Source organism: Vigna angularis, chromosome 6 (genome assembly GCF_016808095.1).
Source record: "Vigna angularis cultivar LongXiaoDou No.4 chromosome 6, ASM1680809v1, whole genome shotgun sequence".
NCBI classification, from domain to species: Eukaryota; Viridiplantae; Streptophyta; class Magnoliopsida; order Fabales; family Fabaceae; genus Vigna; species Vigna angularis.
This window is the reverse complement of record NC_068975.1, coordinates 34,192,978-34,219,264: the sequence shown is the minus strand read 5'-3', so window position 1 is coordinate 34,219,264 and position 26,287 is coordinate 34,192,978. Positions and strand designations below refer to the sequence as shown.

Here is a 26,287-nt window from a genome sequence, read left to right as displayed (position 1 = left end):
TCTATTGAAGAATTTTTTCTTCAACAGATGTGGTATATCCGTTGAAGAATTTTTTTTTTCAACAGATGTCGACAAAAGAAGTGGGAGTGTATGATTAGTTGACTATTCCGTACCAATATTTTCTTTAGGAAACAATTTGGGGTGAAGGAATAACCTAAAAGAAGTGGGAGTGTATAAATGATAGTTTTGAAATTTTAAAAAAATGTGGTGGTATAGGAAACTTTTTGGGGCGAAGGAATAACCTAAAAGTAAATTAATTAGTTGACTGTTCCATACCAATATTTTCTTTAGGAATTAGAAAATCTGTTGGAAACTAATACAATAACCAGTGGCAAACTTAACAAACATCTGATTCCCAGACCTGGCATGGAACTCATACTCACTCCCCTTGCATATTATTATATATTTAAATTTTCAGTCATCATTTAATACATGTAATTGCATGAAGAGTATTTATTTTTATATAGATGATAAAAGTTGATTATAATTGTTTTTATGTTTATATTTTTGTAAATAAATCAATTTCTTCATATAGTTTTTGTTTTGTCTTTAAATAGAGTGTTTTTTTTTATGTTTTTTGTGCTTTAATTAGTATGTTTATTTATCTCTAATTTACATTTCGACTGGATAAAATAAGTTAATAGAAAATAATTTTGATGAAAGAAAACAAGTTGAAAATTAATTAAGCATGTTTGTAAAAAAAATATTATGTTGTCAAATTATTTGGAACTGAAACATACAATGAGCGCCACCAGCACTTATATACAGTGCAGACAATAAAAAAAGTTACCTTCAATGCTCAATGCTAGTTAATGTGAAAGGAATAACACATCTTGTTCTAAACTTTATTTTTTTATATAAATTTTTAATTGATCTCAATTCTTAAGCTATTCAGGACTATTGGATACATAACACCGGTTATAACTTTATAAACTAAGATATTTAATTAAAAAAAAGAAAATTCTTTTGAAATAAAAATCATGTACCGCAATATAATTAATCTTGATCTGAACTTTATTTATTTTTTATAAATTCTTACTTAAAAAATAAATCTGTTGTGAGAGATTGGTAAAATTAAAGAAAAACTCTTTCATAATTTATTATAACTTTTCCTTTTTTTTTTCATCGTACACATTCGATACGATACTATGACCGTGGTCGCTGTAAATACAACTCCACCCAGAAGATTTTAAGTATCTGTGTAACAATCATGTGAAATGAAAATACTAAAAGAATATGGTTAAAATTAACTCTCAACCATTCCCACTCATGAATTATGTCACCTTAGTCTTCTGTTTTGCAAAATTATATGACCTTAATTATGATACAGTGGAAGCTATTGTCCCTTAGACTAATTTTAGGGTGTAGAAACCCTCCATTATGCCCATAAAGTCTTCAACTCAACGTGTATATTCATCATATCCGCTCTCAGAAATTATTCAAGTTTTTACCTTTTTTTTATTCTCTTACTTTCAGTTCTTAACCCAAACAAAAGGAAGTTTTGGGAGCATGCCAAGATGCTGATACAAACATAGATTCATAAGTGAATTCTTAATTTTGAGACCCACTATGATGAATCAGATTTCAGGTAGGAGTGTAAGTTGTTATAGTAATTTATAATAACCCAAAATCTCAGTCTCTGAATTTAATATTATATTCTAAGTCTGAGTTGTCATTCTCTTGGAATTCTGATTTGGATGGTTGTGGATTAGGTGATACCATCCACTTAACTTGTTTACCATAACCGATCCAAGCACAGTTTATTAACATAAAATTAATCTGCATATATATAATGGTAACAGAGAAAAGCCAAAAACCAGGTGCCAGAGCAGGTGAGGTAACCACTAGCATCTGGAATTTGTGGAGCAAGCTCCTTGCCAACTTCCAAATCCACTACAAGGCAATTTTGAACTACTTTACATCTTTTACTTTGTCCTACTTTCACAAGTGGATCATGGGCATCAAATTTGTCATTTTCTGAAAAAATCATGCTTTCTATCTATTCGTTTTATTCTGTATTATGTTTATTTTTTCAATTCCTATTTAATATTTTTTACCAAATTGGTATGAATTCTTGAAATAAGTGTCATTTTGTAGTTCTCTTTCCAACTTAGGTTTCAGTTTTGAAAGGTAGGAAATTTAGAAAATTTAAAATTTGAATTAGTTTGTCTACAAGGTGGTCCTAAAAAACTAATTTAACCTTTGTCTTTTTCTTTGTTGAAGGTAACTTCAAGGGTGTCTATTTTTCTTCTATTCTGTACATATTTGATTTTCTATATTGAAAATTGACTATCAGAATTAATTGAGTAGAAAACATCTCACCAAATGTTACTCACCCTAACGACCCAACATGCTTAGGTCAAATTGTTATTTTTGTTTATTTTTTCCTTGAATAGATAGGGTAGGAACAGTGTATTAATTTGTGGTTGGTGCTTTTTGCTTTTCTCTTACTTGAAGACATAGTTATTTCTGCATATAACATGTGCAAATAAATTGTGGAAGTAATTTCTACCAATCAAGGGAGGCATAAAAAACAACCTTGTTGACATATGATAGCAAGTTAATAGAAGACTGGGCATTGTTGTGACAAGGGTTTAGTAATTTGCATGTGGTTTGTTTTTCTTCCAAGTAAATAGTTAGATGATGGAAGTAATATCTCAAACTGTGCTGGGCTCTTCCGCAAATTTGCCAATACTATTTTGTACCACTTTCTCAGTCATAGCAATCAATTGGGTTTCTATCTGTTTTTGTCTTATAGCTATGACAATCAGATTGATTAGGCATGGTTTAAACCAGAAAAACTAGCTTGGTCAAAAGGTAAATGAAGCATTCATGACTGCAATAGTTCATGCAATCAAACAATAATTGTTCTCTTATGGTTATTGTATTTTCTTCAACCATGACTAATCCAAGAGTCACTCTATCAACCGCTTCTTAGATAAATGTAACCTTTTTATTTATGGGGGAATTGTATGCTGCAGGAAGTTAATTGCGACTGCTATAATTTATTTCTTAGTAAAAAGGAACCCTCAGGATTGAAGACTTGGCTCTTGTTGATTATTGAGCACCTGCTGAAGTAGGAATGGTTGTCAAAAACATAAATAGAATGAAAACGATCAAACTAAATTTCTTCTGCTTCTGCCATCACAACAACTTATTTTTAACCCCAATAAGGATTGTAGCCCATTCCTTTAAGTCTGGACTCACTCTGCAACTCTTGCTAAATTTGAGTGGTCAATTTCCTACACTTAGCATTGGACTAGTAAACAACTGCTATCAAACAAAATTGAATTGTATGTTACGCAAAAGAACCAAACATACTACAACCTTAAAATCCTTCAGAAGACTCGGTATGTCTACTACTAATTACTAATTTACAACAGTTTTAGTTATGGCTCATCCTTCGCTTCTTTATACACCTGAACTATCTGTTATTCTGTTAAGGTGTGTAGTATAGCAGCGTTCCCTTCATGTTTTTCCCATCATATTCAGTAATAAGAAACATTAGACATTAGATAAGTAATGTACACAAATTATTTTAAAATTACATTGTGAAATATATTCAAATTAACCTTAAACTTTAGAGAGGTAGAGTCTCAAGGAGGGGCCAGGCCCTGGCAGTGATAGGTGTTGTCAACTGTGTGGTTTGAGATTGGATAATTTATTGCATGGCCATGGGAGCATGTTTAGCATTACATCATCTTCCCTGTTGATCTTTCTAACCTTCTGAATCAGAAATTAAAGATCTGGGACCCTATCCCTTTCAGTCACCTTCAATGTATTTGAATTAAGGGCTATTGTATTTTTTTATACACCACAGACTCACTGTTTCTGCATATCTGAACCCTCCACTTTTTATTACAACGCACTCATTAGTCTCCATGGCAGCATTGGTGTCACAGAAATTCACCGTGAGAAATTATGTCAGAGAGCAAAACATTTGAAAGTAAAACAAAAAGCGACATTGACTGGCATGCGGTGATCTCAAACCCCTTCAGCAGTCAACACCTATGGTACATTTTCCATTTAATGGTTTTTCACCATCCACAAATAACCACGCTCACGTGCCCGTTAACTCCTCCGTCAAAAACACTTGACGCCGTTGCTCCCACTTCACTACCACTATAACCACCAACTGTCCCACTTGGCTTGGCCAACAACTATAGCCCACCCTCGGTCCCCTTTCTCCATTCCTTTTATCTCTTTCACACCAACCATCAGGGTATAATAGGGACGCGACATTGAGACGGTGGAGCTAAGAAAATGAAGCAGTTTTCCACGTTCTTCATTCTCCTTTCACTGGTTGCGCTCGTGGACTCTAAATATTATTCATGCAAAAATGAAGACCAGGAGCTTGTGTCAAAGGCGTTTCAATCTGTGTCTGGATTCAACTCTTCCTGGTTCCAAAGCCCTTCTAATTGTTCAAATGCTGATTTTATTAAAGGACTAAATCTTTCGTTCAGGAACCTAAGGGGAAGCATTTCGTGGAAGTATCTGAGGAACATGTCCAAGTTGGAGGTTCTAGATCTGTCTGGGAATTTCTTACAAGGGCAGGTACCAAACTGGTTGTGGACAAGCTCATCCTTATTGGTAGTGAACCTTTCCCAGAACAGCTTCGGAGGGAGCATTAACCCCACTTACCAAAACGGTTCCTTTTCATCGCTGAAAAATCTCAATCTCTCATACAACAGGTTCACCAACCAGCTTCACCTCTCTGTTTTTTCAAACCTTGAAAGCCTCGACCTTTCACACAATAACCTCAGAACTTTACCTTTGGGATTCCAAAACCTCACCAATCTACACCACCTTAATCTCTCCAACTGCAACATCAAAGGCAGCGTAAAACCCATTTCCACCCTAACCTCACTATCCTTCTTGGACCTTTCGAACAACTCTTTGAACGGTAGCTTCCCCTCGGATTTCCCTCCCTTGAAGACCATCAAATTCTTGAACATCTCTCACAACAACTTCAAAACATCCACCGCATTAGACAGATTCAAAAAGTTCGGCAAATCGGCGTTCATTCACGCTGGTAACAACTTCAGCTTCACCGCATCCAAAACCCCAAAGCTAGGTGCAACCTCGACATCAGCTTCAACTTCAACCCCACCACACCAACAGTCCCACCACATCCAGGCGGAGAAGAAGAGGCCAAGAGAAAAGCAAAAGTCAAAACAGAAACCAAGAAGCATGATTGCGGCCCTGTCGTGTGCCTCGGCACTCGTGGTTGTCGGATTGTGCATGTGCGTTGTGTGGCGTTGCAGAAGGAAGAGGCAACTGGCAAAAAGGAACAAGTGGGCGATCTCTAAACCGGTCCCAGTGAACGTGAAAATGGAGAAATCGGGACCCTTCGCATTCGAGACAGAATCAGGGACATCCTGGGTGGCTGACCTGAAGGAACCCTCTTCCGCACCCGTGGTCATGTTCGAAAAGCCTCTCATGAACCTCACCTTCGTGGACCTCATCGCTGCCACGTCACACTTTGGCAAAGACTCTCTCCTGGCTGAGGGCAGGTGTGGGCCCGTGTACCGCGCTGTCTTAACCGGAGACATCCACGTGGCAATCAAAGTCATCGAAAACGCCAGAGACGTCCATCATGATGACGCTGTCGCTCTCTTCGTTGACCTTTCCCAACTCAAACACCCCAATCTTTTGCCCCTCTCCGGTTACTGTATTGCAGGTAGCGACCCTACTTTCACGAATTGGGCCAAAGTTTTTACTTTTCTGATACAGTTCCAAAATTCTGATCTATAACTGCGCACACCAGTGTCCTTTGACTTAACCTACTCACATTAAATGCCTCACGGGTTTTAATTTTTTGTAACGTCAGCACTCGTTAAGTTAAGCTATTCAGTAACTATTTCCACCTAATTCTACCACTCGCTATCATTACGTGTAGAAATTCATGCATGCAATTTTTACAATTTGAAAATTTGAAATATTGTTACTGTTATTATCAGGGAAGGAGAAGCTCGTGCTGTACGAGTTTATGTCCAACGGAGATTTGGGTAGGTGGTTGCAGGAACTACCGGCAGGGGAGACTAACGTCGAGGATTGGAGCGGTGACACATGGGAGATTATTCAAAACGGCGCCGTTTCTCGAGCCTCGCCGCCGGAAAAGATGGGCTGGCCAATACGCCACCGTATTGCGGTGGGCGTGGCGCGTGGGTTGGCGTTTCTGCACCACGCGGGGTCAAGGCCCGTTGTGCACGGCCATCTCGTGACCTCCAATGTCCTTCTCGGCGACGACTTCGAGCCGCGAATCGCGGATTTCGGGTTCCGGAAGTTTGGAAGGGAGGGTGCTGCCGCCGCGACGAACTGTTCGACGGAGACGGATGTTTACTGCTTTGGTGTGGTGCTTATGGAGCTTCTGACGGGGAGGGGCGGCACTGCGGAGACGGTGGTTTGGGTGAGGAAGGCGGTAAGGGAGGGACACGCTGTGAAGGCGCTGGATGAGAGGCTTAAACTCGGCAGCGGCGGCGACTCGGAGAGTGAGATGGTGGAGAGCCTCCGAGTAGCGTATTTGTGTACGGCCGAGTCACCCGGGAAGAGGCCCAGCATGCAGCAGGTATTGGGCCTGCTGAAAGATATTCACCCGAGTCACGGACTGGACTGAGTTCACTCGGGCAACGAATTGGTTTTCCATTTTCCACGCTAAACCTGGATGAGCAACTCGATTCCTGGTTGCATGCCATCTGGCAATGAGTTTTGGAGCATGTAATAGTTGTTTTTGGAAATTGCTTTGAATGAAATATATCATAAGGTATATTTATGGCTATGATTGCAATGTATATACGAAAAAGTTGGGAAGAAAAGAAAAAGGTAAAAGGGAGAAAGGTGGAGAAAAAGAAGTGTGTGAGTGAGCATGCATAAACATTACATGTTGCACAGGGCAGAGAATCCCACTTATTAATTGTCTATTATAAGAGGGACTTTTATCCCTTTTATTTATGTTTGCTTTTACTTTATTCTAGTGTTAATTTATTTCTCTTTAGTTTAGGATAGAACATCTTCTGAAAGAAACAAACAGGGTAGATGAGATAGATGCACCTATGCTTTTGCATCTCCACTTGCTACAGATAACGTGTTTGTTTTATTGAAACTAAGGGGCGACCAACATGGGTTCCTCCCTTCTCATTTTCACTCTTTTTATCTCATTAGGTAACACAATCTTTATTGTCAACATTCTACGCTAATTACCACTATTTCGATAGAACATGGAATCATTCAAAACTAATACTTTGAAAATTCCTATATTTAATCATTTCAGGTGCTTACAAGGCTATCACGCCTTAGAATTACAAATGATCAATTATTTGAAAAAAGTGGAATGCTTCAGTTTTTGAGCTCTTTTTAGCTTTTGCTTTACAACCAACCACATCTGTTTCCAAATATGCTACAAATTCAGCCATTCTGGGCACTTCAGTATTTTTCTGAAACTTATTCATGGGTTGCAGTTTACTTTTGACCTTCAGCAAATGAATAACTCAGTGGCTGGATTCCACTAAAGTTGGTTACAGAGGTCAGGTAAGATTTCAAATATTATATACTATACTGGAAACATGGGCATATACGCGTTTATTTATACATTTTCTTCTAGGATAAAAAATATAACTACATGTTAATTTTAAGGATGAATCAGAATAAAATTAAAGTTTAAGATGTCTATCTATAAAGAAAATAAATTTCAAGTATTAATTAAAATAAATCTAACGTTTATAATACCTATTTTAAAAACGATAAAATTTACGAGGGTTAAATATTCTTTCCCAAGTGTGAAAATTTTGAAACTCTTCATTTATAGGGCTTAAGAATCACAAGGCTATCACGCCTTAAAGAATCACAAATCATCAATTATTTAAAAATACTAAAGATTGTTTTTTTTTTCTATTTCAAATGTAAAATGTTTTCAGTTAACCTTTCGGTTTATTTACACCACTACTGTCTTTTTGGGAAGGGTGGGAGATGCACCCATCTGAGAAATACAAAATTTATGCATTTTGCTGTCAGGGAAGATTTTGTACCAAATGTTTATATGATTCTATCATATTTTCCTTTTTCCAATTCAATAAAAGCGGAAGAAAAAAGAAAAGAAACAAAGACGAACCATGACTCTGCCCCAAGTTTTCATTGTGAGGTCATTAATGAAGTTTCTCTATAACATGCTCAAGCTCCATAACTAAGGGGAACTAAATACATTATCATGTGTTCAATTTCAATCACTTCATTGTTTTCTTATTTTCTTATTTTATGCATTTGGATCGTATTTTGTTTATTAAAATTTGTCGAGCTTGATATGTTCTTTTCAACATTAGTACAATAATGCTGATAGAATCTATTATTTGAAAAAAGAAGGCAATTTATAGGATCGAGGGTAAGATACTATACATGGGGAAAAAATCAATGGCTAAAGAAATTCAATCTAACAAGGAAGTGTTTTTTTATTAACAAGTGTTGATGTAAAGACTAGCTAGTAGCTAAAGGTGTTTGCACATGCACTCAGCGCACCCGGGATTTCTATAAATGCTTCGGCCATAACTCCTAATGCCAGCCTTCTGACCTTCCAGAATCATCTTCTTTACTCTGACTTCAAACCTGTTCCATTTTATGGTGTTGTTCTCCCTCAAAATTGCGGCCAGCCTTGTCTTGTTTGGCCGCAAAGTAGGAGCATGATCGCCACCATAGTAGGTTCTGAATCCAGAAACCAATGATGAAAGTTGGCTACCAGAGTCAGTCATAGCAAATACATCAGCACTTGCACATGCAATGAAATCCAAAGCCGCCAACTGCATTCACATCAAGTTGATGTTATTAGTAACTATAATTATTTAGTATTGTGAAAATATTTAGTTGACATTAACAGTATTGACAATGCTATCCCAGATAAAATTTCTTGTCTGATTCTGAACCTTAAAATGTACTTGGGTAAACTTCATATTTCATTAAAATCTTACATATATTTTCAAGAACATCATGAACAGTGAAGTAATCTGAGTGGATACTAAAAAAAATGGTAGAGTGAGACCATTATTGTCAAAGATAATGGAGAGAATACGAAATTACCTGCGACGAAAAATTCCTGAAAGGTGCCAGTTCACTGTCTGTAAGCAGGTTTTCCTTTGTGATCACATTAGGATAGAGGCTAGTGAAGGGTTCCATTCTTGAGTTTCCTCCATAAATGTGTGAACCAGCCAAGTAAATATAAGTTTCGGGTTTGAAACCAAGACCTGCTAGAACAAGTGCTGCTTCTTCTGGTGTCAACGGACATCTTCCCAATTTTCTCAAATTCATTGGAGAAATAGAGCTATAAACATCAACAGAAAGTGCATCAAACAGATTAGATAAACGACAAGGATATTTACCATTCAAAACATTATATAGCAAAGCATATGGTAGAAACATGCATACGTTGAATTCTTCTTCAAGCGTTCAAGAAACAGAGGGAAATGTCTTTCTCTATAGGCATGAAGTTCCTTCCTCTCTTCTTCCCCGCCTCCAAATTCGCATAAGGAATAGGCTACCATGTCTATTTCAAATCTCAAGTGCAAAGCTAGATATTTTGCCGAGCCCCTTTTACCTTCATGATATTTGTTGTTGTGGATGAACTTTCCCAGCAATTGAGTGTCTAACATGCTTCGTCGAGCACCATATTTCCTAATCCTTTGGATCAATATCGAGCCAAGTTGTTGAATTTTTGGCGCGAATTTCAAAGCGTGGAAATTGCATTTGCATCTTAACCTCTGCAAATGGAATTGTTGCAAACATATAAAAACTCATTCTAAATTTGAACCTTAAAAGTACACTAAACGAGTGCAGATCTGATGCAAATAACACTTAGTTATTCAAGTGGCCAGATCTGATAACTGCGTAATGAAAATGAAGAAAAACTCTTCAAATGATAAAGGTTGGTGGAAAAGAACTTGTGAAATAAGTAGAAATAATCAATCAGATCATGGAAAACAGATAGCAAATCTTACTCATCAGGTGGTAAAGGAAAGAACAGAAGTACATATTTTTTCTCTGTTGGAATTTGAAGCTTCTATTAAAAAGTACCTGTGTGAAAAGATATTGCCAATGCACAAGCAAAATGTTTTGTTTGCAATCTTAAAAATGTTTTGGACCATGATTATATATCTGATAGTAGCAAAAGGGGTACATATTTTTGTTTAAATTGTATACGGTAAGCCAGTGGCAGTCCTATTGACAACACAGTATTGTAGATAAAGGCAAACTTCCAACAGAGTAGTAAGCTGTTTAAAACTAGACAACCAAAGTAAAACTGTATGACCTGAATATCAGAAGGCAATGGATCAAAACCTAGTCGATTTCCATATCCCAGGAAGTGAACAACTCCATTTCTCAAAAGAATAGGAAGCACAACTTTGATATAGTCAGCAGGTGTGGCTTCCTTGGTAAGATCTGCGTCTGTAATCTAAAAAGCAAGGTGTTTATTGAAGTTGTTGTTATAACGGGTTTAGTCTGTCTTCTTAAGTACATCAGACGAAAGATTACAAACCTGGCTACCAATCGCTTCTACATCCAGGGATTTCATATGAGGTGGAAGTTCCTTCTCAATATTGATATCATCCTTCAAGCTATTCATGAAATACTCCTCCTGGTATATGTCACCAAACTGGCTGCAATTTTTAATTAATTATTACATAAATTGTTGAGTCATTTAATTGAAATCAAATACTGTAAGTGCAGGTGTATGACACCAAATCGTGCTGTAATCAAGTAAACAAAACATTACAAGTGAAAAGTTCAGTTTTTACTTTACTACCGAACACATCTACCTTGGATCCTTCCATACGTTACTGTAAAGAAATTCTGGAATGACTAAAGTTGCATTAAGGAGAGATGCCACAGCAACAGCATTGCAAATCTGTAATCACTACGGTAGTCTCATTACTTCCATTATTGGTATGCCAACAGCATGTCAAAAGGAAAGGATAAAAGATCGTATTTGATCACAAGTATAGCAATTAACTACGTGCTTGAAAGTTGATAGCCATTAACTAAAATGGTTGTATGCGTCCAGTATGTGAAGGACCGAAAAGATATGAATTAACTTCTTGTACTTACAGCAACTCGTTGTTGGTTAAGACCACCATTTGCGCTGATTAATATGTAGCCATTACTTTGCACAGGCTTCCCTGTCACAGATTATAAACTAGTTACAGAGTAGTATACCAGGCAAATAATTTTCTGATAATAAGTTACAATTTAAACTTCAAGTTGTTGATATAAAAGCATAAGAATAAAAACACGTCGTAAAAGTTTTCTGCACGTTTTTATTACATACCCGAATTGGATTGAACTTTTCTTTCTGCACAAGGTTTCCATGAAGATGCCTGGCGAAATGGTTCCACCCATAAATTTGACGACTCTTGCTTGAACTCCTTCTGTGGTAACAAAAGACAGAAATAAACTTCAAATATTGAAAAGAAAAAGTATCTAAACACATGCACATCAATCTGTAAGTTTGATCCTAACCTCTGCAAGAGCACTGGAAGCCAAGTTTAGAAGCCGTTCATACATATATACTGGCGATTGTTTTCTGTAGATGTAGGAATCTCTACCCTTTTCATTAAAACATGCATTAGTTATATGTGCCAATCAGCAAAATATCACATAAATTTTAAGTACAAGGCAACTTCAATTATATAGACTTGAGACGTGCACCCCTAGTTAACATAATTTACGCTCAAATATTCTGAAACATCACATTTAAAATGTAGAAAACAATTTTACTCAAGAATAAATGAGTTCGAGGAGGGTGCTTGCACGCAATAGACTCTGTACTTGTTGTACCTGAAACGCACTTGAGTTATTTGGAGCTGTACCGGGTTGAAGATTGGTAAACTCAAAAAATGAGATGATAAGAGAGTCAAGAAGAAAAAGGCAACCCAACAATCCAAACATGACAACAATGGCCCTGATGTGCTTTTTCCCTACATAGAGCCCCCTACAAGAATTGCATTTTGAAGAATCACTTTTCAGCCCCTGAAGCAACAAGGTTTTGGAATGCCAACCCTGAAACTCAGAACGCAGACTTTTATGAGACCCTTGTTTCCCCATTACACCACCACCTATCAGCTTAATTTAAAGTAGCTAAAGTTTACGACTTTAACTATTCACATAAGCCTCATCCCCTCCCTTTTCCCCATACAAAGATAAATGGTCACTGAAACAAGAAGAAAGAACTCTAAGAGGCATGGAAAAATGTATGTTTATGGTGTCTTGCTGACTATTATGGATTCCAACACCGAACCACCAATCCATTAGAATTCAAGTTTGGTGGGGCAATAGGGAATTAAGCAAAAGAGTGGAGCTTTCTGGTATGTTTCCAAGTGAAGCGAAGAAGTAGGTGATGGAGATATGCAGCTGAGAAAGTTGTAGATGAATGAGTGAAATCCAAGCGAAAGATGGAAACTCAACTGTGCATTGAAAACATACCTTATGGAATAAGAATGAGAATTAATGTATATGAAACAACAACTTCCCACCAAACACAACACTGACAGCAGGTGTTGGGAAGCATTTTCAGCTTTCTCACTTCCAAATTCCATCTTTGACAAGCAAAGAAGTGACGCTACCAACAACAATAACAACAAACATTTCATCAACTTTTCTTAATCCTTTTCATTTCTTCTCTGAATAGTTTTTCCTTTCAACAACATTGGCTTGTTTACGCTACTTGCAGTTTTTGGTTTGGCGGGCTTTTAATATTTATACAATGCACGTTCCAATGATAAAATTAATAATGAAATAAACAAAGACTTATTAAAATTTTAAAGAATGTATACTAAAATAATTACGTCACATATTTTTTTGAGGATTAAAATAAATCTATGTATGACAACAAAGTTGCTTTTATTTAGGCTTTCTTCATTTGGAGGAGGTGATTTGGAGAAGTGATTGGGGGAAGATTTGAGGATACATTTCTTTTGTTGTTTATTTGAATAGATTTTGAAGGAAGTGAAAGTAGATTTAGAAATAAGGTTTGTGAAAATTAGTGTAAAATTTGATTGATCTGATAGATATATATATTTTTTTTTAATTGGTAAAAATTGAAAATTACTAAAATATCTTTAATTATAAAAATAATATAAAATGATAATTTTTAATGTTATATTTAATTATAAAAGTATTTATAAAAAAAATTAAAATTAATTTTAAAAATGTAAAATAATTATAATTTAATAAATTGAAATTATTTTTTTTAATAAATTGTAATTTAGTAAATGTAAAAAAATTCATCATTACCACAACCACATGTATACGTATTCATTCTCTTCCGCGACCTCAATTCTTCATTTCAACACATGTCAAGCATATGCGTGTCATCCTATGCTCAAATGTCCATGCATGTTCTAAGGACCTACCCCTCACATCCCTCACATCCCTCACTTCATTCATCATTCATCAGGAGTACTACTACAATATTCTATCCAATACACCATGGCCACGAAAAAGTGGAATTGAATACAAAGGATTCATAACCGAATACAAACTAGTGTTATATTTGGAATGCAATGGAACCGAATAAAAAAAGCTGAGAACCAAATACAATGCTGTTATTTTTTCTTTAATGCAGGGAACCAGATATATCAAATCTGGAATTGGATACTCGACCCTCAGAAGGGCAAACATGATATTGCAAACCAATTCACTCCAAAGCTCATGGTATCAGCGAGTGATAAAAAAAATACCTATCCCACAAATCAGTACAATTACTTCTTCCGCATATCACAGAAACGAACACATTTAGTCTCGTAAATTTGCCTTCTTATTCTCTCGTAAATAGTTAAATCAGCTAAAGTGAACATAAATTAATGTCAGAAAGAAGTCAAACTTAAATCTACATAAGTCATACTTGAAATTATTTACATTGATCATACGAAAAAAAACAAACTGGAGTTATCCAGGTGGACTTGATAAAAGAAAAGTTTAATTAGTAAATTATTTCATACATTTTAAAATTGGTTAAATATTTCATACATTTTGAAGCCCCGTTTGGTCCGAACACGTGGACAAGTTGCAGACAAGTTTTTTAACCGGGGTTTCTTCCTGCACCCCGTTATTGTCTTTTTGCACCTCCAACTTTTGTTTCAATTTCCATTTTACTCTTACAAAATATATATTAAATAAGTAAATAAACAATCTTCACCTTTCATCTTTCTTTCTTTGAACACTTTGAAACATTAAAGTTGTGCAAAACCCTTATTTTCTCATTCTATTATCTCCAATTTCTCTCACCATCAAAGGTGTGTGAAAGTTGTTTGCAGTTGTTCGAACAAGATATTCAAAGTGAATTGAATTTTAATATTTTATTTTACTATAATAATAAAACATAAATATTATATCTTCCATTTTAATTACAAATATATAATAAAATTAATTTAAAATTTTAGTAATTTAATTAAAATTTCTAAATAATATTTTCCCTTCAAATTTTCTTAACATTGCAACGAAAGTTCAAAGAGTAAAAGTATTATGGCTTTCTATGTTTTAATATTTCTTTTAATCCTCAATTCTCACACTTTCAAAACATTTATTTCCCTATTTTTTTTTCGTCCGGAAATAAACATACGGTTAGGTTTTTAAAACTATTCTACATAAACAAAACAACATAAATAATAAATATAAACTGAAACCAATAATATATATTTTTTAATAGAATATTTCTACATGAACTAAAAATATATAAAATATAACTAAAATGGTATACACTACCCCAAATTAAAGAATGAATCGGTGATGTGTTAGAGTAGACCTAATTATATGATTAAATGACATAATCATTGAGAGGCTCTGCCGACGTTAAAACAATAAAGCCAAAAACAGGAAACTCGAGCATCATGGTGGTTATTAATTACGTACCTTTTAATTTTTTACTTTAATTTGTTTATATTTTTATTATCATTATCATTTCAGTTAAGCACATCTAATGATTGTGATTAACAGCCAGGTCTTCCTAATCTGCAAAGATAGTCAATAAAAGCGGGAAAAATCCAAAACAAATAAATAAAAAATGACAGGAAGACAGGAAAGAAAAGAGTGGAAAAGGGAGAGCTGTGATCTGTCTTTCCCTTACTGGCTCCTTCATTCTACCTTTTCTTTCATACCCTCTCTTTCTCTCTTTCCATTCTCTTCTTCTTCTTCTTCTTCTTCTTTTTCCTAGATTCTTCCTCTTTTCTCTCTACCCTCTGCCATGGCTGAGGATAAGGTACTTTTCCAGCTCAAAAAATTCTCTTTATAGTCTTGTTATTGTATGGTTGGTGAGAAAGCGTAGTGACCCAGAAATGGGAGAGTTGAAAATGTCTCTTGGGATTTTCTCGTTGGTTAGTGGATGAAACGGAAATCATGTGGGATGCATAATTTTTGTTTTTATATTTATTTAGTTTTTGTTTATTCCTTTTCAGTTGGAAAAAGGGGATGTTGGGGTTTGTTATTTGGGGATAAAAATTCTTTTTTTCTTTTGGCTGAAAGTTTTGTCTTTGAGCTTAAGGCTGAAAGCCATGTTTTGCTATTTTTGGAGTTGATCTATGGTTTTCTGTGAAGTTTCAATTTTTTTTTCTTGAAAGAGGTCCTGAACTGGGTTTTATACTTAGTTGAGATTTGTTTGTTTCCGACCCCTGTATCGTACTCTGATCTTATATATTATAATCTTATGTCATTGTCGCACTCTTAGCTATTTGTGTTTTTCTTGTTTGTCCTGAACTTATGATAGTTTCCTTTTCTAGTTGTTCACGAGATTTTCTTTTATTTCTGACTCTGTTATCCAGTTTTCTGTTATCTGCATTAGCCGTTACTTTATTTTTATTTATTTTAGTTACATTACTGGTTGTGTTCCCTTCTGTTCTTACTTTCAACGACTTCAATTGGAGTTTGTACTCTTAACATAGTACTGTTATAGTTCTTGGTTCCATGTCTATAATTTTCTTAGCAGAATATTTCCACCACTGAAGTTTCCAAAATATCATTCTGAAGTTGCTCTCACCTGGTGTTTTTTTTCTCATGTTATGTCTCAAACTTGAGTTATTAAATGTGATGTTCTAATTGGGTATTTTTTTATCATCATAACCTCCAACTAGTGTTTTTTATATGGCTTCCAGTTGGTTAAATGCATTCTTCCAACTTTTACATGCTGTTTATCATCGTAGTCTCCACCTAGTTTTTTAATATGTCTGCCTATTGTTTAAGTGTATTCTTCCAACTTTTAGCTTCCTTCTGAAACCATTAGCAGATGATTCAAAAATATTTTGTGAAGAAGGTTAGGATTCTAATATTTTATATACCTTTACAATTTAAAGGAGATGTCCTCCTCGGTCGTCAATGACAATGATTCCCTCACTGGTCACATCATATCCACAACTATCGGAGGCAAAAACGGGGAGCCCAAACAGGTATCATCTTTGTAAATTCCTTTCTGCTAATAATATTAGGCTTATGTTGATTTGTTGCTTGGTTGTTAAAAATTCCGTATGACATTTATCTTGGACTGCAAATTTAATGTCTTTCTACAATCATCATTGTAGACTATTAGTTACAAGGCCGAACGAGTTGTAGGAACTGGCTCGTTTGGAATTGTTTTCCAGGTATGCTAATTGTTTAATACTTGGTTTATTACTCTTGCTATCTTCGTCACATATGTTGATAATTCTTTGTCTTGTAGGCAAAATGCTTGGAAACTGGGGAAGCAGTGGCCATTAAAAAGGTTTTACAGGACAGAAGATACAAGAACCGTGAACTACAGTTAATGCGAGTCTTGGATCATCCAAATGTGATCTCACTGAAGCATTGTTTCTTCTCAACTACAAGTAGAGATGAACTTTTTCTAAATTTGGTGATGGAATATGTTCCAGAGTCCATGTATAGAGTCTTAAAGCACTATAGCAATGCTAATCAAAGAATGCCGATCATCTATGTGAAACTTTACATGTACCAGGTATGCCTAATACTTTTTGGTGATTTATTAATATCTCTGATTTATTAAAGCGGTGTCTGATAAAAGTTTGTGGCATGCTAGCAGATTTTCAGGGGATTGGCTTATATTCACACTGTTCCCAAAGTTTGCCACAGAGACTTGAAGCCTCAAAATATTCTGGTTTGTTCACATGTTTTTTAATATGTATATATTGTGAGAGAACTTCTTTATACGTGAGAATGAGAGAAGTAAAAATGGTCAAGATTTATACGCAAGTAATTTGAGTTTTTAAATCAGGCAGCTTTAATAAACTTTTAATCTTAACAATCCATGTAGGATTATATGACTCAGATTTGTTTCTCCCCCCCTCATATATATATATATATATATTTGTCTGATTCATTCTTACAAAAATAGTCAATATTTCTGACTTTAATGTGTTTCTATGAATATTTCAGGTGGATCCTCTTACACACCAAGTAAAGCTATGTGATTTTGGAAGTGCCAAAGTTCTAGTAGGTCTTATTTTGCTTTGGTATGCTTAGTTTTTGTCCATCTTTTTCACACACCATTATCTTTTATATTGACTAAGTAATAGCTTAGAATGTCAACCAATAACCTATCCACGGCCCAAAAAAATTGTACTTTATATGAAACAGTTTCAATTTTTCGATGTTTTGATTTCAGTATCTTGTGTTGATGTCTTGCTGTGCTCGACACCAAAACGTGGGACTTTTTGTTGACTTGTGGTGTAGCACAACATATTTTATTTTTTTGGAGGCTTTTATGATGACTTGTATTCATTCAACTTGTGTTTTTGTGGGAGTGGGGGACTACTACTCATCTTACAATATCCAGGATTGCTTTTTCTCTCTAATATTGATTTTTCCAATGAAGTGTTTCTTGTTCTGACCTTCTCTTTTGTCTCGTCAGGTGAAAGGCGAAGCTAATATATCATACATATGTTCACGATTCTATCGTGCTCCAGAACTTATATTTGGTGCCACAGAGTATACGACTTCTATTGATATTTGGTCAGCTGGCTGTGTTCTTGCTGAACTTCTTCTGGGCCAGGTTCATCTCATTGATTATTAATTATTATTACTAGAATAATATTATTATATGAATTTGAATTAGCTACTAAATGAAGTAAATGCAATACACCTATCTGTTATCTGAAACAATTTAAACTTTTGCAGCCATTATTCCCAGGAGAAAATGCAGTAGACCAGCTTGTACATATTATAAAGGTACAATTGGTGTCAACATGTATTTTATGTTCCTTAGTCATGCCTTCCTTGTTAGAAGTCATCTTTGTAAAAATTGTTTTGTAGGTGCTTGGCACACCAACTCGAGAGGAAGTACGCTGCATGAATCCCAATTACAATGACTTTAGATTTCCACAGATAAAAGCACACCCATGGCACAAGGTCTATAATTTTATCTCCTTTCAGACAATTGTTTATTTTTAGATGAATAAAATGTAATTAATATAAGAAAGGCCTAGACATGCTAACACATCAATATTGTGTAGATTTTCCACAAAAAGATGCCTCCAGAAGCTATTGATCTGGCATCTCGGCTTTTGCAATACTCCCCAAGTCTTCGGTGTAATGCGGTTAGTATGATTGCCTTTCTCTCCCCCTCTTTGTATATTCTACTTAATTCCTTACTGCCACTATGTGCACCTGCCTATAATTCTTCTGAATTTGATTAATTAATGATTTTCGTTTTAGAAAACTCAATTGTCAAATTTAAGAAGAATCTAATTTTGTTTTGTAGCTTGAAGCATGTGTACATCCTTTCTTTGATGAACTTCGAGAGCCCATTGCTCGCCTGCCAAATGGCCGTTCATTTCCTCCTCTATTTAACTTCAAACAGGAAGTAAGTCCTTAAAATATCCTTCATGGTCTTACATGTGCTCTGGGAGCAAATTTTTTGTAGAGACAATTTCAAAGGAATAAATTGATACTATTTTTCAATCTGAAAATATGCATAATCCATAGATCCATTTTCTTAGCTTTATATACCTGTCTGGTTGTGTTGAGGTGTCTGTCTTTCCGTGTTTTGTCTGTTAGAGTACACAAAGCAATGCATTGAGAAATATATCTATATACAAACTGTTCCTCTCATTGACGTCCAAGCTAAACATCCTAAATGATGGACAACTATATTGTAATCCTTCTGTTTACAGTTAACCGGAGCGTCTCCTGAGCTTATTAACAAGTTGATACCTGACCATGTGAAGCGGCAAATAGGGATACAATTTGTTCATCCAATAGGATCGTGATGATAAGCTAGCAGGGACATAATGTATACTAGTTGATAAGTTAAACGAAAGTAGCACTGTTATTTTTGTTTAAATTACCATCTTTTTTTACCCAGCCAGTGTAGTCTCAAGCTGAACCTGGACTGAGATTTGGGGTGCAGGATGGCTGCATTTGATCTATCCACATATGTATACACCTTTTGATTCTCTGTGACCACTGTTGGATCTTATTTTCTGAGGCAAGTAGCCTTGTTTATTGTAAACGTCTGTATGTGTAGTAGTAGTATACTTGGCCTGAAATGGTCAGAACTTAGAATACTTATGTAAGGAGAAAACTAAAGTCTTGGCTGGAAGAAGGGAAGGGAAGGTCCACATGGGTTTTTGGGTTGTTGGGTTTAATTTATTTTCCTCCTTGTTAATGTAATGTGCCTTTTATAAATGCTGTTGACCAGTTTCTTTCTTTGTGAAATGTAATGTTGCTATCTGTCTGTTTTCTTTTCTTTAATGCTGCTTTCTAATAATGTTTCACATTTCATTTTGTTTCTTGAGTTTTTTTAATTCTTTAAGTTTTAGCTATTTGATACTACCAGTTGTCATAATTTTTTATCTTATTATATAATATATTTTAAAAATGTTTATAGACTTTGCGCTTCGACCAATGTTATCTACTTAGATGCTGCAAATCCATACCATGTTATTTCTTTTTCAAAGAGAAAATAATTTACTTATGGTAAAGTATTGTATACTGATATCTAATTATATGATAATATTGATTTTATAATAATTATTTGATGAAAGAATGGGATAAATTATTACATGCTGTTTGTCTTTTAATTCCTTATTTAAAGTTGAACAAAACAAGTTGCTAGCAGAGTTGTTTTTGAAGTGGTAACGACTAAGATTTTGCAGATGAATTTTCTTAAATGTAAATGGTGAAAAATTGAATTGTATACTTTACAGTCCTGGGGATTGGACTTAACACCAAGCATATTTGTTCATAACGAACACTTTTGAACACTGTTTTTGAAAAGTAATTCATTAAATGTTTTAGACTATCCAGGTTGTAATTAAAATATGCAAAATTGAGATTTTAATGTAACAATAAACTAGATCTTCTGTAATTTTATAAAAAAAGAAATATACCAGTAACTTTCGTATTTTCAATCCAATGAACAAAAGTTCTCTAGTTATTTCTTTTTGTAATGACCATGGACTCTACTCTTAAAGATTATGTATATTAAAGAAGTTTAATTTATAATGAATTGAATTAAGTCTTTAAATTACCTTAAGTATAATAAAAATATTGTGAAATTTTGATTTATTATATAAATGGCATTAAATTGAATTAGTTCACAAACATCTCTAATCATGGATTCTTAAGTAAATCAATTATAGCAGTCTTAATTATTGATCTCATGAAACTTAGCTACTAGCATGTTTGGATTTCTATTCAAGGTATGCAGCTTATTAGAAGAGTAGCTAAAATTATGCCGTCCCTTCAAAGGTTTTAAACAGACCATATTAACCTTAAATTGATTGATTGATTTTAGAATAAAGTGATACCCGACTTCATACCAAAACTGGATCAACCTTACCTCATACATAATAGTAGTTATAAACAGATGTATCTAGGATCTATCATAAGTGTTAATATTGAAAGTACCATGATGCAAACAGTTAAAAAGTATGTTTATAATACCTGTTACTGACGTTCCACAGTCAAACCATTTGTACAAGTGTTCCTTCCTTGAGCTCCGAGACATGCAATTTCTAAATCATCGAAATACTAAAATACCATCTACCATCAAATTTCGCGCCTCCAGTTTCCACTAACATACTTTCGTTCACACTCCTCTTGATCATCAACACTTTCCACTACTTCCATCTTCACCATTCATTCATTCATCATAACAATTCTAAACAAAAAAAATCTAAAGCTTTTAACCAAATAAAGAGTCAACGCATGGTGTCAGAACATGAAGTTCACGTGACTGTCTGCACAGGATCATAGCCTTGAAGCTAAACACTGTAGTTGTACCTCACAAACCATGCGACAATCACTGTCATATTCCCAAATCTCGAGTTGTCTTCCCTGTCCTCACCATCTTCGTTCATTTCAGTTCGTTTTTTCTTTCTCACTTTATTTTATCTTTTTTAAAAAAAAAAATATGTAGGTTCTTTTCACTTTAGTTTCTCTCGGCAGCAAGCACGGAGAGATTTTCCAAAAGGGTTTGCTTGTTTTTATGCTCTTTTTTCTTTTCAGGAGCCGTAGGAGCTAAGATCCTAGTAGAAAAGTTGGAACTCCCCACTACCTGAATCAGTTGTTTTTTAATGGAAGATGTCAAAGTGCTTGCTTCTCTAGCTTCCCTCTTTCTGTGTTATTGGGTGCTTCTTGTAGAGGGCACTGATAGCCTTCTCTCTCCAAAGGGTGTCAACTATGAAGGTTTGTCATTTCTTCATTTTCCTAGCTTCTCACATTTCTAACTTTGTTTCAGTGAGAGATTTTTGTTTGGTTGTTATCAGTGGCTGCTTTGATGTCCATGAAGAGTAAGATGTATGACGAGTTTCATGTTATGCATGATTGGGATATTAATTCGGTTGACCCCTGCACTTGGTACATGGTTGGTTGCTCCGCCGAGGGTTATGTCATTTCCCTGTAAGTCTTTTTGTCTTGCTTCCTTTCTTTTGGTTGTGACTAATGCAACAAATTATATATCTTTGAGTCTGGGAAGAGAGGCCAACAATTCTTATTTTTAAAGAGTTACTTGGGGCATTCTTTCTCAAGCTACGAGGATATTGATAATTGGGGATAACTTGATGGTGTTGGCAGGGAAATGGCCAGTGCTGGTTTATCCGGGACGATTTCCTCAGGAATTGGAAATTTGAGCCACCTTCATACATTGTGAGTTGCAACTTGAATGGTCGATACTTGTTTATTCGAATGTGCACTCTTACTTAGTTCACTTAGCTGGTAATGATATTGATGCATATTTTGGCATATAGGATGTAAAATGTGTTATTTGAGTCCTCTCCTTTGATCACTTTGGGTCAATCCAATGTCTGTGAACAAAGTCCATTTTCTATTTTTGGAAACAGAGTCTTTTTAAGCTGTTATTTGCATTGACCTAGTAGGCTGGTAGCTAGTGCCATAATAGGGGTTCTTGGGTTCGATAGAAAAGTTAAGCTTTAGGTAAGGAATGTGCTGGGTGGGACTGGTCGAGCCAGACTGTGAGTTACAAAATAGACAAAGTGATAGTGGGTAAAATATCTTGTTTAGTTTCTCTTGTTGTTAACAACATACCATGTTAATTTTCTCGTTGTGATTTTCTTTTCCATACTTTCATTTTTATTTGATATTGTATATGCAAGGAGAAATGTTTTTCATCAAAAACTAAAATAGACATTCATTTATATTATCCAGCTTTGCTTATCACTTTGTTTTCCCATTGCATTATCTTAGGTTATTGCAGAACAATAAGTTATCTGGTCCTATTCCGACAGAGATAGGAAAGCTTTTAGAGCTTCAAACCCTTGACCTTTCTGGTAACCAGCTAGATGGAGAAATTCCTAATTCATTGGGCTTTTTGACTCAACTTAGTTACCTGTGAGTGTGGTCTGACAAATAAATTTATAGTTTATGATATTCTTGTTTCTTATTTGGCTAATTCAATAGCCTTTCTCTAATTGATTACTTCCTAATTTATTCATGCAAAGTATTTCAGGCGGCTCAACAAAAATAAACTATCTGGACAGATCCCTCAGCTTGTTGCTAATCTCACAGACCTTTCATTCTTGTATGCTCTGTATCACGATTTTGTTGTATTTTTACGTCTTAGATCCTCAAAAGCGAAAATGTTCATTTCATTATACTGTACCTAATGCTGTAGGGATTTGTCATTCAATAACCTCAGTGGTCCCACTCCACAAATTTTAGCGAAAGGTTATAGGTGAGTTTTTTTCTAATGCTGTATTATTTTCCCCGTCTGTTATTCTTAAGGAAACAATTAAAAATGCTTGTACTAGCTGCACGTTCAGTCGTTCCTTACCAAATTTTGCAATGGTTTAGTCAGCTAATACATTAAACATTACTTAACAAAGTGTCGTTTGAGGAGTATTTAATCAATTTATTGTTAGGGAAAGAGAATCTCTGCTTAATTGAAATAAAAACCTGAGATTATAATAAAGCCAGACGGATTAACTTTTGTGTTCAGCATATGATGTTTTGTTTTTAAATTTTGATGGAATCTGGAGTACTACATCAATGATTTGGAACCCCACAGATGTTAACTCCGTAGTGGTTACTAAAATCAAATCAAACAATTTCAAGTTACTTTTGATTTGCTAAGCAGAAAACTGATGCCGCAGCTATAGACTGTTGAGGATTATGGTTATTGCCATGTTAAAAATAATTATTGGCTTAACTTTTTTTTTCGTTCTTCTAAATATTTAACCTTCTTGTTTATTGCATTACCTGACACTTTACTTCTTTGGTTGCAGTATTTCAGGGAACAACTTCCTCTGCACCTCTTCTTCTCAAATTTGTATGGGATTCTCAAAACCAGTTAATGGTAATGTAAATTTAACATGTATATATCAAAACCCTAGTAATCAGTAAATCGAAGTACATATAAGGGATGATTCAACTGCAGATACAGGGTCATCTCAGTCGACTGGTGGTCATCACCAAAGGGTGCTTGCTGTTGTTATTGGCTTCAGTTGCACATTTGTAATTTCGGTGGTGCTTCTTGTATTTTGGTTGCATTGGTACAGATCAAACATTCTGTACACATCTTATGGTACTTCCTGACATGAACTTCCTACCTTTTTTCTTCACTCTGTAACACATTCTAACAATATGCAAATATTGCTCTCTGGTTTTTTCCTCGTTCTTGAAAACGAACACTTGACATTTGAAGTGGAGCAAGATTGTGAATTTGATATTGGCCATCTGAAGAGGTTCTCCTTCCGTGAATTGCAAATTGCTACTGGAAGTTTCAATTCAAAAAACATCCTAGGGCAAGGCGGTTTTGGTGTTGTCTACAAAGGATGTCTTGCGAATAAAATGTTAGTGGCAGTAAAGAGGTTGAAAGATCCCAACTATACCGGAGAAGTACAGTTTCAAACAGAAGTTGAGATGATTGGCTTGGCAGTGCATCGAAACCTCTTGCGCCTTTATGGATTCTGTATGACACCGGATGAAAGGTTACTTGTTTATCCTTACATGCCCAATGGCAGTGTTGCTGATCGCTTGAGAGGTTTGTTTCATATTATTCATTTCTGTACTTAAGGCTGTGTAAAGTAATGTAACTGCTATTTACATGCCTCTTAACACTGGAAATTAGGAGATTCAAATCAGTGACATGTTGTGATTCCTTTACTCAGGGTGTCAGAAACTTGTGCTATTTTGTATATGTCCATTCATTCAATCATTTTCAAATGGCAGCGTATGATCTGTAATAATTATTAAAATGTTTACTTTCTGTATCAAGAAAAAATCTTGTGATAGCACCGTAATTCATGCAGCTTATTCCTTTAATACATTCTTTCATATATTAAATTCCAGTGGCTCTTGATTTTAATGAAGTTATCTTCTCCCTTGTCATCAAACAGAGACTTGCCGTGAAAAGCCATCATTGGACTGGAACAGGCGAATGCGCGTTGCTCTTGGGACAGCACGCGGGCTTCTATACTTGCATGAACAATGCAATCCAAAAATAATCCACAGGGATGTTAAGGCCGCAAACATTTTATTAGATGAAAGTTTTGAAGCTGTGGTGGGGGATTTTGGTCTTGCCAAGCTCTTAGATCAAAGGGATTCACATGTAACCACTGCAGTACGAGGGACAGTAGGTCACATTGCTCCAGAATATCTCTCAACTGGACAGTCATCTGAAAAAACAGATGTTTTTGGATTTGGCATATTACTTTTGGAACTCATAACCGGACATAAGGCACTTGATGCGGGAAATGCTCAGGTCCAAAAGGGAATGATTCTTGATTGGGTGAGTAGTTTCTTTAAATTACTTGTGAGCTCACTTTGTTACATCATATCTTTTTTGTCACTTTGGTCTTTACATGATAATAACGTTGACTTATATAATAATATTCCTTCACAAGTTTATATGCTAGAGTTTGCATTGATCATAAATATTGAGGAAGCTACCGAATTCCTGCAGGTTAGAACCTTATATGAGGAGAAACGGGTGGAAGTGTTAGTGGATAGGGATCTGAGGGGATGTTTTGATCCTGTAGAGTTGGAGAAAGCAGTGGATTTGTCTCTACAGTGTACTCAGTCACTTCCCACTTTGCGGCCAAAGATGTCAGAAGTTCTGAAGATTCTAGAAGGTCTGGTGGGACAGTCAATGCGGGCAGAGGAGTCACAAGGGGTGACTAACCTGTACGGTGAAAGGACTTGCAGTTTCTCACAAAATTATAGTGATGTTCACGAAGAACCTTCCTTTATTATCGAAGCCATTGAGCTCTCTGGACCTCGCTGACACCAGGTCTTGTCCTTTCATGTACATGTCTTTTTGCTTTTTATCAATACGGAAAACCCATAGGAATATATTGATTTCTCCCTCAGTTCCTTTTATCCTTAGGTTTTTTCAACATTTAACTTAGTTCTAAATGATTATATTCCCCAGAATATTTAGGCATCTTTTCAGTCAATCTATAATTGTGACATTTCTCTAGTTCGTAATTTGTGAATCTGCCTTTAGGCAGTGAAGTTGTAAATAAAAAATCTTGAAAAGGGTTTATCCATGGAAAAATTGTTTACCCGTGAAAAATTATGATAGCATGTTGTTTGGGGCAGAATGAGAAGAAAATTATGCATAATTATTACCAACATTATGATGTCGGTATTCAATCTTACATTCTATTTAGTCTTTAGAGGGAGAAAACCTATACCTCACGACAAGTAAAAGGATGTTGTGCTTATGTCATTTGTTTTAAGGATGTGACATGCAAACCTCTTTTTTTAGTGCGATAATTACAATTTGTATGAATGTGTCTATGAAATTATGGGATAGTCAAGCATTTGGATGTAAAATTCAAACCAAATATGATGTGGATTTGAATAACAG

General features: G+C 35.2%; 4 protein-coding genes across 8 annotated transcripts; 3 read left to right on the top strand and 1 right to left on the bottom strand.

Annotated features, from left to right (window-relative positions):
• Window positions 1-4,166: 4,166 nt before the first annotated feature.
• Window positions 4,167-6,967, top strand: LOC108340904 (calmodulin-binding receptor kinase CaMRLK). Its single transcript, XM_017578468.2, has 2 exons — window positions 4,167-5,680; window positions 5,961-6,967. Exons 1-2 carry the CDS (start codon window positions 4,264-4,266, stop codon window positions 6,614-6,616), a joined length of 2,073 nt encoding a protein of 690 aa, XP_017433957.1. The 5' UTR covers window positions 4,167-4,263; the 3' UTR covers window positions 6,617-6,967.
• Window positions 6,968-8,315: 1,348 nt separating this feature from the next.
• LOC108342190 (O-fucosyltransferase 8) lies at window positions 8,316-12,469 on the bottom strand. The gene is made up of 10 exons (XM_017579912.2): window positions 11,815-12,469; window positions 11,497-11,583; window positions 11,306-11,405; window positions 11,086-11,156; window positions 10,797-10,885; window positions 10,517-10,637; window positions 10,289-10,432; window positions 9,409-9,740; window positions 9,064-9,304; window positions 8,316-8,786 (listed from the first exon to the last, which is right to left on the bottom strand). Exons 1-10 carry the CDS (start codon window positions 12,079-12,081, stop codon window positions 8,478-8,480), a joined length of 1,761 nt encoding a protein of 586 aa, XP_017435401.1. The 5' UTR covers window positions 12,082-12,469; the 3' UTR covers window positions 8,316-8,477.
• A 2,578-nt stretch (window positions 12,470-15,047) lies between these two features.
• LOC108343281 (shaggy-related protein kinase eta) lies at window positions 15,048-21,600 on the top strand. 3 transcript variants are annotated; one of them, XM_052879695.1, is made up of 12 exons: window positions 15,048-15,232; window positions 16,320-16,412; window positions 16,545-16,604; window positions 16,682-16,954; window positions 17,039-17,113; window positions 17,392-17,448; window positions 17,867-18,007; window positions 18,133-18,183; window positions 18,268-18,363; window positions 18,468-18,551; window positions 18,716-18,817; window positions 21,466-21,600. In XM_052879695.1, the coding sequence occupies exons 1-12, from the start codon at window positions 15,218-15,220 to the stop codon at window positions 21,472-21,474; spliced, it is 1,056 nt and encodes a 351-aa protein (XP_052735655.1). In that variant the 5' UTR covers window positions 15,048-15,217; the 3' UTR covers window positions 21,475-21,600. The 3 variants fall into 3 exon arrangements, with proteins under 3 accessions (XP_052735655.1, XP_052735654.1, XP_017436951.1); XM_017581462.2 differs by lacking the exon at window positions 21,466-21,600 and adding an exon at window positions 19,128-19,707 and having other exon boundaries at window positions 15,050-15,232; XM_052879694.1 differs by lacking the exons at window positions 16,545-16,604; window positions 21,466-21,600 and adding an exon at window positions 19,128-19,707 and having other exon boundaries at window positions 15,049-15,232.
• LOC108343440 (probable LRR receptor-like serine/threonine-protein kinase At5g45780) lies at window positions 21,504-26,018 on the top strand. Of its 3 annotated transcripts, none has more exons than XM_017581724.2 (11): window positions 21,504-21,645; window positions 21,726-21,858; window positions 22,033-22,104; window positions 22,663-22,806; window positions 22,925-22,996; window positions 23,090-23,149; window positions 23,700-23,770; window positions 23,852-23,998; window positions 24,119-24,457; window positions 24,813-25,204; window positions 25,379-26,018. In XM_017581724.2, exons 1-11 carry the CDS (start codon window positions 21,534-21,536, stop codon window positions 25,697-25,699), a joined length of 1,863 nt encoding a protein of 620 aa, XP_017437213.1. In that variant the 5' UTR covers window positions 21,504-21,533; the 3' UTR covers window positions 25,700-26,018. The 3 variants fall into 3 exon arrangements, with proteins under 3 accessions (XP_017437213.1, XP_017437217.1, XP_017437216.1); XM_017581727.2 differs by having other exon boundaries at window positions 21,508-21,645; window positions 21,698-21,858; XM_017581728.2 differs by lacking the exon at window positions 22,663-22,806.
• The last annotated feature ends 269 nt before the right edge of the window (window positions 26,019-26,287 follow it).